General features: G+C 44.9%; 1 protein-coding gene across 1 annotated transcript in view; it reads left to right on the top strand.

Moving 5' to 3' along the window:
• Positions 1-18,176, top strand: part of TMOD2 (tropomodulin 2) — a 150,130-nt gene that overhangs the window by 108,977 nt on the left and 22,977 nt on the right. Inside the window, exons 4-6 of the mRNA XM_040342684.1 lie at positions 3,135-3,257; positions 6,710-6,784; positions 8,667-8,797. Of these exons, the coding sequence (XP_040198618.1) occupies positions 3,135-3,257; positions 6,710-6,784; positions 8,667-8,797 (329 nt within the window). The remainder of the gene's footprint in view (positions 1-3,134; positions 3,258-6,709; positions 6,785-8,666; positions 8,798-18,176) is intronic.

The raw sequence follows: 18,176 nt of genomic DNA, 5'->3' as shown, positions 1-18,176 counted from the left end.
GTTAGCATTTGTAGCGCTATACAATTTATTCACTCACTCACATAAGCATAAATGGACACACATCAGTTTACACATATGTGACATCCATTTCTGCTCTGATCTAACTCAGCAGGGGATCAGTCTAGGGCAGTGATGGCGAACCTTGGCATCCCAGATGTTTCAGAACTACATTTCCCATGATGCTCACCTACACTGCAGAGTGCATGAGCATCATGGTAAATGTAGTTCCAAAACATCTGCCAAGGTTCACCATCACTGGTCTAGGGGTTCCCCACTGACATGGATCATAGGGAGACAATGTGACCTAACAGACACATACTGTACACAGTTGTAGCAATGGCTGAGACCCACACAGTGATTTTTAACTCTGAGGCCTCGTACACACGACCGTTTTCCTCGACAGAATCCATCAAGAAACTTGGTGGCAGAGCTTTTTTGCCAAGGAAAACGGTCGTGTGTATGTTTTTCGTCAAGAAAACTGTAGTGAAACTCGAAACTTGTAGCGTTTATAAGGAAGATAGCACATTTGTCACGCTGTAACAGACTGAAAAGTGCGAATCGTCTCTCACCAAACTTTTACTTAACATGAGATTAGCAAAAGCAGCCCCAAGGGTGGCGCCAGTGGAATCAAACTTCCCCTTTATAGTGCCGTTGTACGTGTTGTACGTCACCGCGTTTGAGAACGAGGAGATTTTTGTCTCGACAGTGTTTATGCAAGGAAAGCTTGACAAGAATCCTGTCAAGCTTCACAAGATTCTTTTACGTCGAGATTCTCGGTCGTGTGTACGAGGCTTCAGAATTAAAAGAGAAGTATGGGGAAAATGGGTGACGGTCCAGGCATGTGGGTGGATTCCGACTTCGTTGTTGTGATCTTGCCTGAGCCTGGACTGTCTCTGTGACATCAGCCGACAGCGGGCTTCAGTCTGCTGAAAATGGAGTGCAGAAGTGCAAAATGATCCACAAACCAGCTTTGTCTGTAATTCTCCTTTTAATTCTGTAGTATTGCAATTCATTCTACATTTTATTGGGAACCACATGTTTGGGCTAATTGTTTGGCCTTTATAGTTTTTAGGCCTAGTTTACATATAAAGAGAAACCTGTAAACATAGAAATATGGGATACTGTATGTCACCACTGAATTGTTTTTAGAGATGCAAGCTCTGGGACCTTTATCCTGGCTTTACTACAGTACATGGAACCAATATGCTGCTACTGAAGTGAGAACTGCATGCCACTTCCAGATCGGGATTTAATAAGTAGGAAAGCCCAGGTTATGGTATCCATACACGCTTCAATAAATGTTTATTATTTTTTTTTAAACCATTGATCTCTCCTGATAGGAATAATCAGTAGTTAAGATACAAGAGATAAATTAGTTAAGAACATAACTTGCAATCATAAATCTTCAATTGCATCTCTGTTTCCACTAAGCAATCTCATAATCGGATCAATCAAAATAGTATTAAGCCGCGTACACGCGATCGGTCCATCCGATGAGAACGGTCTGATGGACCGTTTTCAATTGGTTAACCGATGAAGCTGACTGATGGTCCATCGCGCCTACACACCATCGATTAAAAAAACGATTGTGTCAGAACGCGGTGACGTAAAACACAACGACGTGCTGAAAAAAACGAAGTTCAATGCTTTCAAGCATGCGCCGACTTGATTCTGAGCATGCGTATATTTTTAACCAATGGTTGTGCTTACTAACAATCGGTTTTGACCTCTTGGTTAGGAATCCATCGGTTAAATTTAAAGCAAGTTGGCTTTTTTTTAACCTATGGTTAAATAACCGATGGGGCCCACACACAATGGCCCAGATTCAAGAAGCACTTGCGCCCGCGCAACCATAGGTTGCGCGGCGCAAGGGCTTACTTGCTCCGGTGTAACGAGTGCTCCTGATTCAGGAACCTCGTTACACCGACTGCAGCCTAGGATGTGACAGACATAAGCCTCCTTATGCCTTCACATCCCAGGCTGCATTCTTGCGTTGGCCGCTAGGGGGCGCGGCCTTTGTGATCGGCGTATAGTATGCAAATTGCATACTACCACCGATTCACAAAAGTTGCGCGGGCCCTGCGCACGCAAGGTACGGAGTTTCCGTACGGCCACTTTAGCATAAGGCTGCTCCTGCTAATAGCAGGCGCAACCAATGCTAAAGTATAGCTGCGCTTCCCGCTCGCGACGTTCAAATTTTACGTTGTTTACGTAAGTGAACCGTGAATGGCGCTGGACGCCATTCACGTTCACTTAGAAGCAAATGACGTCCTTGCGACGTCATTTGCCGCAATGCACGTCGGGAAAGTTTCCCGACGGAGCATGCGCTGTTCGCTCGGCGCGGGAGCGCGCCTAATTTAAATGATTCCCGCCCCCGGCGGGATCATTTACATTAGGCAGCCTTACGCACGGCTGATTAACATATCGCCCGCGCAATTTACGGAGCAATTGCTCCGTGAATCGCGGGCAAAGCGCAATATTTGCATGGGCGCAGAGAAAAATTTTTGCTCTTTGCCCACGCAAATATTGCGCGATTCTACCTGAATCTGGGCCAATGGGTTTTGACAGATGAAAACGGTCCATCAGACCGTTGTCCTCTGTTCAACCTATCGTGTGTACGAGGCCTTAGTATCCATGAACAAAGTATTCCAGTTACAGTGATTGATGCACAACAACTGATATTTTTCCACCTTAGCTGATCGACTGAGTTCCATTTAAATGGATCGGAAGGGAAGTTGTGGTTTTTCGATTGTTTGCAGATTGTATAATTTTGATGGATATTGTACTACTATGTATTCTGTAAATAAATGTGCTCCAGCTGTAAAAATACTAAAAGTAAATAATGGGAAATTCTTGGTATATTCTTTGTATCATTGCAAAACACATTATTTTCACTAAATAATGCAATTAATTTGGTTGAATATCCATAAAGACGTTGATATTGTCCAGCTGCATTTTTTCATTTACAAAGTGTACAATAACAACTGCAGCTGGACATTCGGAATATGTATGTTGTTCATGGAAAATAAATCTGAAAATGGATTTGGTTTATAATATATTTTAAAGTCTAATGACGGTAATACATTCTTTCTGTGAACCTGGCTCTCTCTCTCTCTTGTTATGTATTCACACAGGTAAAGTGTTTGTTCCCAAGCATATGCCAATGGAACGCCAGCCAGAGGACAGGGTGACCTTGGAGCCAGAACTGGAAGAAGCTCTTGCCAGTGCCACAGACACTGAGCTCAGCGACCTCGCTAGTAAGACTCATTTACCAACCTGTCCAGAGCGGAGCTGCTTGTGTTGCCTCTAAGCAACCAATCAAATTCTCTCTTTTCATTTTGCCAGGCTAGAAAATAAAAGGGAGAGTCTGATTGTTTTCTCATGGAGCAAAACAAGTAGTTTTCATTTTAGATGCTAAAAAATAAAATGTCTAGATTTTAAACTTCCTGTCGTAAAAACAAAAACATTTTTGTTTCAATTTGCCAAACTAATAGTTTCAGAAAACAGAACAAAGCACACAAATAAGTACTGTATGGCCCCTTTCACACTGAGGAGTATTTCAGGCGTTTTAGTGCTAAAAATAGCGCATAAATAACGCCTGAAATAATCCTGCCCCAGCATTCTCAATGTGAAAGCCCAAGGGCTTTCACATTGGGGGCTGAAATAATCCTGCCCCAGCATTCTCAATGTGAAAGCCCAAGGGCTTGCACACTGAGGCGATGCGCTGGCAGGAGGAAAAAAAATCTCCTGCAAGCAGCATCTTTGGAGCGTGTGTATACAGCTCCTTTACTGCTCCTTCCCATTGAAATCAATGGGACAGCGCGGCTATATGGTTTGCAGGCGGTATTAACCCTTTTTCGGCCGCTAGCGGGGGTTAAATCCGCACCACTAGCGACTGAATATCACTGCAAATATGACGGTATAGCGGCGCTAAAAATCACGCCACTATACCGCCACCACGCCTCCCGTGCCCAGTGTGAAAGGGTCCGAATAGTGTTGAATCATTTTATTAGGAACTTCACACACAATTTTAAGTGATTGTAAACATTCCATTTTTTTAACAAACATGTTATATAGTACTTACTTGCTCTGTGCATTGTTTTTGCACAGAACAGTCCTGATTCTCCTCTTCTCGGGTCCCCTGCCAGTGCTCCTGGTTCCTCCTGATTCTGCCCCCATAGCAAGTGGCTTCCTGTGGGGGCACTCGTGCAGGCTCGACCCCCAAGCTATACTGTGTGTGTCGATGGACACACACAGTGCAGTTCAGCCCCCGCCCCTTTCAGCCAATCAGCTTCCACTGCTGCATCTGAGTCCTGTGGGGAGGGAGAGAGAGGAGTGGTGCTGCAGCTCTCAGGCATAGGGCTGGATCTGGTGGGCTTAAATAGCTTTAAAGTTTTGGACAGAGTAGCCTGTGCACAATTGGGGGAATTTTCCTTCACTTTCTGTCCTAGAGACACAACTGAGGGCTGCTTCACACCACCCGCTGTACTGCAGCACAGCGGCTGGTGTGTGGTGCGATCCAACTAAACTGCAGTGATGAAGCGCTGAGCTTGGTGGATTGCACCGTTTCCTTTTTTTTAAAACAAACTTTGTTGATGTCACATAGACATCTCATAACGTTCAATTGCCGGCTACATGGTGTTTTTTTCAACGCACCTTGCCCATTGCAGTGGTGTGAAACGGGCCGGCGGGCACATTGGATACAAGACATTTTGCCTTGTCTATGCCGTAGGACTGCACTTGGAATAGCTGCCCAATGCAGTCACACCGCATGTGGTGTGAAGCAGCCCTTAAAGTTAGAGGAAGCATTCCAAAGTGATTGGAATTGACTAGTTTTCCAAGAATAGGTGTCACCATTAAATATCCCCCTAGCATTTGTTCTGAGAACAACTAAATTTTTTTAGATAACCCACACTTTGTGACATTGGTCACCAGTACAAATACAGGGGTATAAGAGCCCCCCATCTCATCAGAAACCCTGATTACATCATAGTAAGCCCCCATTACATCAGAGCCCCCCTCATATCAGAATCTCCATCACACCTGTGTCTCCACCTTCAAACTAAAATCCTTACATCACATTAGTGTCCTCCTAGAGTCCCCCCTTGACATTCTAGTTCCTCTATTACATTATAGTCCCCCAATGATATCAGAGCCCCCCTTTCACATTAGATCCCCCCCCCCCCCATTTCATCAAGATCCCTACAACACATCAGAGTCCTTCCATTACATGAGAGGTCCCTATTCACACTGGAGTCCCCCTTCACACTGGAGTCCCCCCCCCTTCACATTTGGTAACATAGTCCTCAGCCCTTCCTTCACAAGTAGCATCCTACCTTCAAATCTTCTCCTTAGCTGGAGCATCATGGCAAGGAGCAGAAGATGCAATAGATCTATACTGAAGCAGAACTTCCATCTTCTTCTGAATCATGACCCTAGATATACATCATATGATTCCATGCTGTGGATGCGCTGGCTGCCAGCGTCAAATGATTGACGCAGTGCTTTCCAGTCTGCCCTCTTGCACCATAGGATTGAAGGATGCAGTATGGCGGATAGGAACAGGGCACTGTGCAGCCATGCCAACTCAGCATCTCCAAAGCTGGACACTTCTCCCTCATCCCTCCCAGTACCTGATACCGATATCTCTGGTCCTGGGGAGCAAGACTGAAATCTGGGTAGGCACATGCCACCCCAGCCCTTACAATTTACCAATATAATTACATTGAAAGCTATACATGCATAGAATGAAAGGGATTTTACTTTATAACCATAGGCGTGCGCACAGGGTATGCCAGGTGTGCCTAGGCACACCCTAATCACCCTGTGCTGGGCAGAACCCCTCTGCTGCTTGGCTGCAGAGAAAGGGACTGGGGAATATTTTTTCTCAGTCCCTTCCTTCTGTTTAGACCAAAGCCCCACGAAGCCCCTAAATAAAATGTAAATGTAAAATGTTAAAAATATTCGTGATTTTTTTTTTAAACAATAATTACATTGTAAAAAAGTAATAATAAAATAATAATAATAAACTACTGACACTAATCTCTGCCCTACTGACATTGTCCATTGAACTACTGCTATATACTGTATATATAGATATATACATATCTATATATACAGTATACAAACACACATGTGTGTTTGAGCTTTGGGGTGCACACCCTAATACAATAAGCTACGCACACCTATATTTATAACATTACAGGGCCATGTGCAACAACACGCTTGGTTTAAACGTTGGATTTAGATATACAGTAAGTGGCAGGTAGTTACTCAAAATATACTCTTTTCTCAAAAAGGAAGCAGAAAAAAAAATATATACATTTTAATTATTTGTGCAATATTTATCAAGCTAAGTAGACATAATTTGCATTAATATTATTATACAGGATTTATATACTGTAGCGCCAACAGTTTGTTCGGCAGTTTACAATATAAAGGGACACAGAACACTTACAATACAATTCAAATCAAGAGGGATAGGAGGGCCCTGGCCTGGCCATAAGAACTTACAATCTAAAAGGGAAGGGCAAGTGGTACAAAAGGTAGTAACTGTGTGGGGATGAGTTGATAAAGAAAGAAAAGTTCAGTTGTTAGGCAGGATAGGCTTCCCTGTAGAGATGAGTTGTTATAGTGGCTTTTTAATACTGACCACAGTCATCTGTAATAACAAAGACTATATTCCTAACCCTTGTCTTCATTTCTTTAGCTGTCCTCGGAGTGCAGCATTTTGCAAGCAGAACAGAGGGTAATGAAGATGGACAAGATGCAGTAGAGCTTAGAAGTAAATATGTTTATTATATCATTTCTTTTTAACTGTACAGATAAATGAATGTATTGTCTGCTGTTGATTTACAGGGGCTGCTTTTGCAACATGATGGTCTGAATGTAAGGCAGGCTATAGAGCATGCTATTTTCTTTCCTTCAACCACGGGTTGAAGGAAAGAAAATTGCTGGACTCCTCACCAACACAGTCATGCCTCGTACACACGACCGAGGAACTTGGCGGGCGAAACACGTCGTTTTCCTCGCCGAGTTCTTGTTAGGCTTGTCGAGGAACTCGACGGGACAATTTTCTCCATTCCCGTCGAGGAAAAAGAGAACATGTTCTCTTTTTGGCTCGTCGAGTTCCTCGACAGTTTCCTCGCTGAAAAATGTACACACGACCGGTTTCCTCGGCAAAAAAAATCTCCCACCAAGTTTCTTGATGGATTCTGCCGAGGAAACCGGTCGTGTGTACGAGGCCTTGGTGTTGAAGGTGGAAACCCTCCCTGGGAGCTATTGTATTTTGAAAGCAGGAGGTTTCCCAGCAGTCAGAATACATTGATCACTGCCAACAGCTATAGCTACCAGCAGAGGTTGATCGAAAAAAAAGAAACGACAGGTTGGTTGTACTGAATTTGATTGATAGTTCAACATCAGTACAGCCAGCCTGCCCATACATTGATCGAATTTCAAACCAAATTTCGATCGGTCTATAGTCAGCTTTATAGCACAGTGTATTGTCAAAGATCAGCACTCTTACCGAGCAATGGTTGTCATGACAGAGGTTTAGGGGGCTTTGTTCACTCATCCACCTCTGATTATATACAACTAAGAAAATGTAATCCACAGGAACAGAAAGGAAGGCGCACAACACGTCTTTTACTTCAACATATATGTAAATTGCTATTTTCAACTTTTTCCTAAAAATGTATCAATAACATAAGATTCTTTTAGAAAAATTGGTGATTTTTTAATGAAAGATCTGTGAATCTTGGATGAAAGCATTAATAATTGGCTCGTTTGGGGCTGCTTTGCCATGGGCAAATAGGCTGTTCACTTTGCAAAAGAAGTTGCACTGTGCAAAGGAATTTTCCCTAGAGCATAGTGAATGCAGTAGAAATTTACTTTTGCAAAAAATACCTAATCACGTGCAAGAATTTTTGTTTGCACATGATTTTATGATGGAAGTCAGCAGAGCTTCACCTCTATTCCCTTGCAAGGGAAACCGTCCATTTGCCTTTAGTAAATCAACCCCTTTGGGTTCAGGCCCGAAATACAAGTCATGCTTAGATATGTATCAGCCGTTTTCTCTGTGTTTATGTAAATGTAACCTCTGTATGGTTATTACTTATCCTTAGGCCTCGTACACACGATAGGTTAACCAGAGGACAACGATCTGATGGACCGTTTTCATCGGTCAAAACCGATCGTGTGTGGGCCCCATAGGTTATATAACCATTGGTTAAAAAAAAGCCAACATGCTTTAAATTTAACCGATGGATTCCTAACTGATGGGAAAAAAACGATCGTTAGTAGGCACAACCATCGGTTCCAAACCCGCGCATGCTCAGAATCAAGTTGACGCATGCTTGGAAGCATTGAACTTTGTTTTTTTCAGCACGTCGTTGTGTTTTACGTCACCGCGTTCTGACACGGTCGTTTTTTTAACTGATGGTGTGTAGGCGCAACTGACCATCAGTCAGCTTCATCGGTTAACCGACAACAACGGTCCATCAGACCGTTCTCATCAGATGGACTGATCGTGTGTACGCGGCTTTAGTGTTCATGCACACAACTTTCTGCTAATTCTTAGTAGCTGTATTTATTGTATAAACTCATTATTACTAGTAGTAGTAGTAGGCATATTCATCTGATCTTCCTAAAACGGTCTTCGATTTCAGATGTTGTCAAAGCTGAAAAGGTAAAACCAGCATTTGATGATCCCCCAAACCCAACAAATGTAGAAGAGAGTTTGCAGAGGATAAAAGCCAATGATCCGTTCCTCCTTGATGTGAACCTAAATAACATTAAGGTAACTGATATAACTTATTATTATTTCATCTATATTTAAAAATAAGTGGAGAACTCTACTTATGATATTACCATGTATACCCATGATATGTGTTTTAACCTGATGGCAAATCCTTTGTTATGTGTGGTCAGTTTGCAAACTGCATAGAACCTCATTTAATTTTGGAAGTACATCATTGGGTCGATTTTCTAAAACTGGAGTGTATAAACTATGGTGAAGCTGTGCATGGTAGCCAATCAGCTTCTAATTTCAGCTTATTCAATTAGGCTTTGACAAAAAAAAAGGAAGCCGACTGGTTTCTATGCAAAGCTGCACCATATGTTGCACGTTCCTATTTTAGTAAATCAGCTCCATGTGTTGTATCAGTTATGACTAAAAGAATTGGTAACTCTTTCCTATCATCTAGACCATGGGTAGTGAATTAAAATTCAAGGGGCCAGATCAGAAAGAACTTGCGCCCTTAGTTACGGCGGCGTAACGTATGTGTGGCGGCGTAAGCCCGCCCAATTCAAATGGGGATGTTGGGGGCATGTTTTATTTAAATTTGACTTGACCCCGCGTTTTTTTTTTTTCACAAGAAAAATGTTTATTCAAATTTTTACAAAACAAGCGATGCATAAACACAGTTAGTCACAGAGAAAGCATTACTCAGAACTTCGACCCCACGTTTTTGACGTATTTTTTGTCCGTAAAATATCCCAGTGTGTATTGCTCCAAATTACGCCGCAAGGACATATTGGATTCGACGTGAACGTAAATGACGTACAGCCGTATTCGCGAACGACTTACGCAAACAACGTAAAAATTTCAAAACTCGGCGCGGGAACGACGGCCATACTTAACATTAGCTACGCCTCATATAGCAGGGGTAACTATACGCCGAAAAAAGCCTAACGTAAATGACGTAAAAAATTGCACCGGCCGAATGTACGTTTCTGAATCGCCGTATCTACCTAATTAGCATATTCCTTGCGTAAACATACGGAAGCGCCACCTAGCAGCCAGCCTGAAAATGCAGCCTAAGATACAACAGTGTAAGACACTTACACCTGTCGGATCTTAGGGATATCTATGCGTAACTGGTTCTCTGAATCAGACGCATAGATACGACCTCCCGCACTCAGAGATACGACGGCGTATCAGGAGATACGCCGTCGTATCTTGTATCTGAATCTGGTCCTCAAAGGTCCGGCCACTAAAATTTTCTTCTGGCCAAGGTTCGAATCACATAGTCTGTACCACGAAAGATTGTATGTGTCTTTTTTCATGTTTTTGGCGCAGCCACGCTCTCTGGCACTTTTCTTACCGTTTCCTCTACACACTCAGTCCCCAATAGTGTTTGCCCTTACATCAGGTGCCCCTACCAGAGTATTTCATTACATTCGATGCCCCCATAAATCAGTTGCCACTGTCAGGGTACCCCCTTATATCAGGTGTCCCCATCAGAGTGCCACCTTGCATCAGGTGTCCCCATCACAGTGCATCCTTACATTAGGTGTCCCCATGAGAGTGGACCCTTACCATAATATGTGCCCATCAGTGTGGCCCTTAACATAAAATGTGCCCATCATAATGCCCCTTATTTTATGTTAAGGGACACTTTGATGGGTACTTTTTATGCTAAGAGGCACACTGATGGGCACATTTTGTTGTGCCTAACAGTTTGCCCCTTAACATAAAATGTGCCCATCAGTGTGCCCCTTAACATTTTGATGTGCTTATCAGAGTAAACCCTAAAATAAAATGTGTCTAATCAGCGTGCCCCTTAAGAGAAAATGTGCCCATCAGCATGCCTTTTAAGAGAAAATACGCCTCTTAAGAGAAAGTGTGAGCATTAGCGTGCCCCTGTAAATATCACACCCCACATACCTTTAGGCAGACAGGGAGCGGGAGCCAGCAGAGGTAGCAAGCTGCAGAGGCTGGCGAGGAGTGAGAGCTGGGAGCCACGAGATAAGCAGCAGGGGGGTGCGCATGTGACATCATGCCTTACCTCTCGGCCTGGAGGCGTGAGATAGTCAGCAACAGGGGGCGGAGCGCATACGCAATGTAATTGGTTGCTGGTAAGCCCGTGGTCCCAGCAACCAATGGCAACCAATGGCTGCTGGGCGGAGATGTGGCACTTTACACTGACGGTCTGGACAGGGCCGCGGGCCGCCATTTAATTAAGGGCTGATCTAGAAAAAAGCATAGAAGTCCATTTTAGCCATTGTGTATGATTCCTTTAACCTGCTGCTTAACCAAAAGTAATTTTGAGAACAAAAGGGTTTGACAGATGGGCCCATTCTATATCTAAAACATTTTAAAAATAATTGGCTGGAGTTCCGCTTTAAACCCTCCATAACCAGGTGGCAGTGAACTCTTCTTGACACAAGAAAGGTTCTTGTATTTCAGAAAATGATGGAGGTTTAAAATTACTGTGAGAAAAATCTGTTCCTTTTTGATTTATCACAGCCATTATCAGAGAGTGATTTTCATGACAAAGTAGTGTTTAGTAAATAATGAACTGTCCGATGATCGCTGTCCAATGACATCTGTTAGTGTGAGCTTCCAGTTGTCTTTAACAGTTATATGTATATGTTGGTACAAATGTATCCGTGCTCTAACTTCCTTTTTAAATACAGAGGAATACATGATTACTTAATAGGCACAGCTTTTTGGTCATGTCCTGAATCAGTTTGCCTGCTTAGTACGGACATCATTGAGGGAACAATCTGCATTTTCTCAGTGAATTCAAAGCATTCTGTGATTGGATGGGATGGATAGGGGGACTGTGACATCACAATCTCAGCTCCTTCCAATCATAGAACACTTTACATTCATTAAATTGTTTGTAACCCTAAAACAATTTTTTTTTTTTTTATCCTGTTCCCTTATAGCAGATTAAACAGCACAGTGCTTGTGCTGTCTAATCTGCCCCTCTCTAAACTGTAAAAAACCTGGCTGATCCTGCCACTTCCTGTATCCCCCTCTGTGAGCTGACCACAATAATCATGGCTGCTGAGCATAGGCGTGCGCAGCCTATTGCATTAGGGTGTGTACACCAAAGCTCAAACATACATGCATGTGTGTAAATATATATATATATATATATATTTATATATATATGTAGGGCAATGGGAAGTGTCAGTAGGGCAGAGGTTGGTGTCAGTAGAGCAGTGGAGGGTGTCAGTAGGGCAGAGACTGGTGTAAGTAGTTTATTTTTATATTACTTATTTTACAATTTTTTTTTTTACAAAATATTTTTTTACAATGATTTTTTTTTTTACTATTTTTTCTAAAACCCATTGGGAGGCTTTGGTGAAATATCAGGAGTCTAAACGGACCCCTGATGTCTCACTGTAGAGAAAAAGAAAGGGAATGAGGACAGAGATTCCCCAGTCCTTTTCTCTGCAGCCAAACAGCAGGAGAAATCTGCGCAGCACAGGGTGATTAGGGTGTGCCCAGGCACACCTGGCACACCCTGTGCTGCTGAGCCCTAACTACCATGGTCAGTTTATGTGCATCTGTCATCAGCAGCTCTTCTCTGTTCTCACCCTCCTCCCTCCCTCCCTCCCTCCCTGCCTGTCAGCTTCCGTGTCTCTGTCTCTCCCCCCTCCTGAGGCTATTCATAATAAAAAAAAACGTAAAAAATATCCTGGCAGACCCTCTACTTTATTTGGCACTAAATCACTCTCCAAGGATGCCTCTAAATACCTTTTTCCGGTTATCTTCAGGCCAGTCATGTGACTCCTGGCAGCTCTGCTACTACGGTCTAAGGCTACAGTGGGAGGTGCCGAACGACCAGCACAGCGGTCATGTGACTCCCGGCTGATGTCAGAGGCAGATCTTGGCTCCTCCCACTGTAGCCCTGGATCGTAGAAGCAGAGCGGCTGGGAGTCACGTGACCAGCCTGAAGATCACTAGAAAGGGGTATTTAAACAAACACTTGGAGAGCGAGTTATTGCCAGATAAATGAGCAGGGCTGCCAGTGAAAGCCGGTTTTAGGGTTACAACCACTTTAAGAAAATGCAATTCAATCCTGTGTTCAGTAAGGGGCAGGGCAGCCACTCAGCATGGGACCCCAGACTCCAGTGGCAATCACTGGAGTAGTAGTAGTGCATGCTAAAGTGATTTTGATCTTCCATGGGGATTAAACGGGTTTGGCACATACAGTTGTGCTCATAAGTTTACATACCCTGGCAGAATTTATGATTTCTTGGTAATTTTTCAGAGAATATGAATGATAACACAAAAACATCTTTCACTCATGGTTAGCATTTGGCTGAAGCCATTTATTATCAATCAACTGTGTTTACTCCTTTTAAATCATAATGGCAACAGAAACTACTCAAATTATGAAAAGTTTACATACCCTGGTGATTTTGGCCTGATAACATGCACACAAGTTGACACAACATGTTTAAATGGCTATTAAAGGTAACCATCCTCACCTGTGATCTGTTTTGTACTGGAGGAACATTTGCATTCATCAGCCAGGAAGCTGCACATGGGACCTACTTGGACATTCCATGACAATGATCCAAAACACAAGGCCAAGTCGACCTGTCATTGGCTACAGCAGAATAAAGTGAAGGTTCTGGAGTGGCCATCTCAGTCTCCTGACCTCAATATCATTGAGCCACTCTGTAGAGTTTTCAAAGGTGCAGTTCATGCAACACAGTCCAAAAATTTACAGGAACTGGAGGCTTTTTGCCAAGAGAAATGGGCAGCTTAACCATCTGAGAAGATAAAGAGCCTGTCATGGACCTTGAGATATTAAAGTGTTTCTACTTGACATCTGTTACACAGGAGAGGGACATTCAATGCAAGGCTTTTGAAATGCTAAGTGGAACCAGCTTATGAAATGCCTCATCCACAAATACCACAAAAGACTTCAAGCTGTCATTAATGTTAAAGGGGGCAATACACGCTATTAAGAACTGGGGTATGTAAACTTTTGATCAGGGTCATTTGTGTAGTTCCTGTTGTCATTATTTTTTAACCGGTTCCCGACCGTCTCCTGTACATATAAGTCGGCAGAATGGCATGGCTGGGCAAAGTAACGTATATTTACGTCAATTTGAAATTCCTGCTGTGCGGGCTCGCGCACCCCTGCCCCGAGCTCCGTGACCGTGCCCGCGGACTCGGTGTCCGCTGGTGTCCCGCAATCGGGTCACAGAGCTGCAGGACGGTGGGAGGCAAGTGTAAACGAGCATCTCCCCATTCTGCCTAGTGACACTGTCACTGATCGTCTGTTCCCTCTCATCAGGAGAAGCGATCAGTGACCTGTCACTCGTAGCCACGCCCCTAACAGTTAGAATCACTCCCTAGGACACATTTAACCCCTTCCCCGCCCCCTACTGGTTAACCCTTTTACTGCCAGTCACATTTACACAGTAATCAGTGCATTTTTATAGCACTGATCGCTGTATAATTGTGAATGGTCCCAAAAATGTGTCGGATGTGTCCGCCATACTGTCGCAGCCACGATAAAGATCGCTGATTGCCGCCATAACAAGTAAAAAAATATTAATAAATGTAGCACTACCCCTGAAGGAGCGGCTGATTTGTTGTTGGGATCGGCATATTAAGTTACCTTGATATGGTCTAGGGGTGTAGTTGGAGAACAAAGTAGTGAGCGAAGGTCCAGACAGTGAATAAAGGTTTTTCCAATGCTTTATTTCCAGGCCAACACGGCCAACATCAACATCAAATAGGAAGAAAAGGTTGATGAAGAGAAAGAGAGAACTTTGCGGTATCAGGCCTGGATATGAACCGAGCAGTCCTGCTCTCAGTAATGTCAAATTGTAATTTGTCGCCACTCTAGCCAGAGTGGGTGAAGTGCCCCCGGACAGACCCCTATAGTAAGCCTGGCAGCCGAGATGTCACTTTAGATTTCTGGGAGGAACAGGTCGCTCTCACAGGCCTGGCTCTAGGGCCTCTGCCACAGGCCTATTACTTTAAGCGAACTACAGTAGGTGCACGCGATATTGTGTCAATCTCGCTCCCTTTCTCTGCGAGATTGAGCACCTACGAGCCCCATCGCGGGAGCCAGCGCCGAGCTGGCTTGCCGCGATAGAGACAAAGCCATCATAGAAGCGACGGGAGATCCGACTTGGATTCCCGCCAATTCTACATGTGTGCGGCGTTTGTTATGAATCCTGAGGGGGAAGTCCCCGCCGGATTTTAAATAAAAATCCGGCATGGGTTCCCCCCTCAGGAGCATACCGGGCCCTTAGGTCTGTTATGGGTTGTAAGGAGAGCCCCCCCTACGCCGAAAAAACGGCGTAGGGGGTCCCCCTACAATCCATACCAGACCCGTATCCAAAGCACGCTACCCGGCCGGCCAGGAAAGGAGTGGGGCCCCCCCCCACCCCAGAGCACCCTGTCCCCATGTTGATGAGGACAGGGCCCCTTCCCGACAACCCTGGCCGTTGGTTGTCGGGGTATGCGGGCGGGAGGCTTATCGGAATCTGGGAGCCCCCTTTAATAAGTGGGCCCCCAGATACCGGCCCCCCACCCTAAGTGAATGGATATGGGGTACATCGTACCCCTACCCATTCACCTGGAGGAAAAATGTTAAAGTCAATAAACACAACACAAGAGTTTTTAAAATAATTTATTAGTCTGCTCCGGAGGCCGCCCCCTGTCTTCTTTAGCTCTGTTTACCAGGGGGGGCTTCTTCTTTGACGTCTTCGGGTGGGGGCCGCTCTTCGCCGCCGTCCGGTTCTCTTCCACCGCCGGGGGGGGGTCGCTTTTATAAAAGCGCCCACTCCTCGGCGGGTTTCCTCCGACGTCTTCGGCGGGGGGTGGTGTGCTTCTTCTTCCGCTATCCGGGGGGGTCTTCTTCTGCTATCCGGGGGTCTTCTTCACTCTCCGGGGGTCTTCTGCTATGTTCGCCGCTCTCCGCTGTTGACTCGGCGCACCCCGGTTCTTCCTCCAGCTGTCCGGTGCCTTCTTCTTCAGCGCTGAACGTCTATCTTCTTCTTCCGTGCTGTGACGTATTCTTCTTCTTCCGGGCTGTGACGTCATCTTCTTCTCTTCTCCAGATGTTGACACGCCGGCTCTTCTCTCTGAAATGACGTGTGCGCGGCTTGCATCGGACCTATATAGGCCTCACAGTCCCATCATGCTCTGTACCTACCCATGTGATACCTACCCACGTGGGTAGGTATCACATGGGTAGGTACCAGAGCATGATGGGATTGTGAGGTCTATATAAATCCGATGCAAGCCGCGCACCCGTCATTGCAGCGAGGAAAGGCGACGTGTCAAAATCGGGAGAAGAAGAGAAGTGAAGAACATGACGTCACAGCACGGAAGAAGAACTCACAGCACGGAAGGAGAAGAAGACGTACAGCACGGAAGAAGGCACCGGACAGCTGGAGGAAGAACCGGGGTGCGCCGAGTCAACAGCGGAGAGCGGCGAACATAGAAGGAGACCCCCGGAGAGTTGAGAAGACCCCCCGGATAGCGGAGAAGACCCGTCGGGATAGCGGAAGAAGAAGCCCCCCCGCCGAAGACGCCGGAGGAAACCCGCCGGGGGGTGGGGGCTTTTTTAAAAGCGACCCCCCCCGGTGGTGGAAGAGAACCAGATGGCGGCCCCCACCCACCCGAAGACGTCAAAGAAGAAGCCCCCCTAGTAAAAGAGCTAATAAAGAAGACGGGGAGCCTCCGGAGCAGAAAAATAAATTATTTTAAAAACCCTTGTGTGGTGTGTTTATTAACTTTGACATTTTTCCTACAGGTGAATGGTTAGGGGTACGATGTACCCCATATCCATTCACGTAGGGGGGCTCTCCTTACAACCCATAACAGACCTAAGAGGCCGGTATGCTCCTGAGGGGGGAACCCATGCCGGATTTTTATTTAAAATCCGGCGGGGACTTCCCCCTCAGGATTCATAACAAACGCCGCACACGTGTAGAATTGGCGGGAATCCAAGTCGGATCTCCCGTCGCTTCTATGACGCGCTTGCTGGGATGTGCTGTCACTATTCCAGTGAGTGCGAGATGTCGGCGAGATCTCGGCACCATGTCGCCGAGAATCAGCGCGATGCTGTCGTGCTAAAAACACAATATCACAAACACCTACTGTAGATAGATGAATGGAGCGAATCCTCCCAGTAGGTTTTAGCATAGGTCACCGGATGACAGCAAGCATACCTGTCAGTATTCCAGTCACCAGATCCCCGATTGGTTCGTTCAAGCCCTGTTGGACAACCTGCCTCCGGGTTCTCCTCAAGCCGACCCCCCAATCGAACGGCACCCAGCCTGGGATCCTCTCAATAGAACTGGGGACCCAGTAAGCCACTGGAGTCCCCTTTTGCCTCCAAATGAGGTTCTGTGTAGCCTGCAATTTTGGCCAGGTGGGCCACGCCGGCGGGGTCCATGGATGTGCGCACCCTGAAGGTGCCGGGACCGGGACCCTGCGAAGATTTTTGAGCACATGACACCTGTCACAGATATACTCTGCCCCAGCATGCCCCGCGAGGGAAAAACTCCTTTAATTGGCTGCTGGGGGAAACTTGCTCTGCCAGAACCCCTGTGGTGCCAACTGCTGGCCAGGGATGGCACTGCATCCCTGGAGTACAGGCTGACCCAGTGGACATTTCTGGAATGACAGAAAGTCCCAATTTAATAAATTGTGAATGGGAGCAAACTAACTCTCCCATTCCCCACTAATTTTAGCGTAGTGCCCATACTGAAAGTAAGGGGGCGCTACATAAAAATGCCATAAAACTATCCCCTATTATCTAGACGCTATAACTTTTGCGCAAAAAAAAAAACAATAAACGCTTATTGCGATCTTTTTCTTTACCAAAAAATATGTAGAAGAATACGTATCAGCCTAAACTGTGGGAAAAAAAAAGTTTTTTTATAGATTTTTTGGGGATATTTATTATAGCAAAAAGTAAAAAATATTGAATTTTTTTTTCAAAATTGTCACTATATTTTTGTTTATAGGGCAAAAAGTAAAAACCACAGAGGTGATCAAATACCACCAAAAGAAAGCACTATCTGGGAAAAAAAATGGCGTCAATTTTGTTTGAGAGCCATGTCGCACGACCACGCAATTGTCCGTTAAAGCGACGCAGTGCCGAATCGCAAAAAGTGCTCTGGTCTTTGGCCAGCCAAATAGTCCTGGGCTGAAGTGGTTAAAAAGAGTAAACACAGTTGATTGATAATAAATGGCTTCAGCCAAACACTAACCATGAGTGAAAGAAAAGTTTTTGTGTTATCGTTCATATTCTCTGAAAAATGTCCAAGAAATCATAAATTCTGCCAGGGTATGTAAACTTATGAGCACAACTGTACATACTTACAGTACATTAGTCCAGGGTGGACCAATGTAATTATGAAAAAAAATCACCATTCTTAAACTTGAGCTTTAAATGCAA

Source organism: Rana temporaria, chromosome 3 (genome assembly GCF_905171775.1).
Source record: "Rana temporaria chromosome 3, aRanTem1.1, whole genome shotgun sequence".
Lineage (NCBI taxonomy): Eukaryota > Metazoa > Chordata > Amphibia > Anura > Ranidae > Rana > Rana temporaria.
Note: the sequence above shows the minus strand (reverse complement) of the source record. Positions and strands in the feature narration are given on the sequence as shown.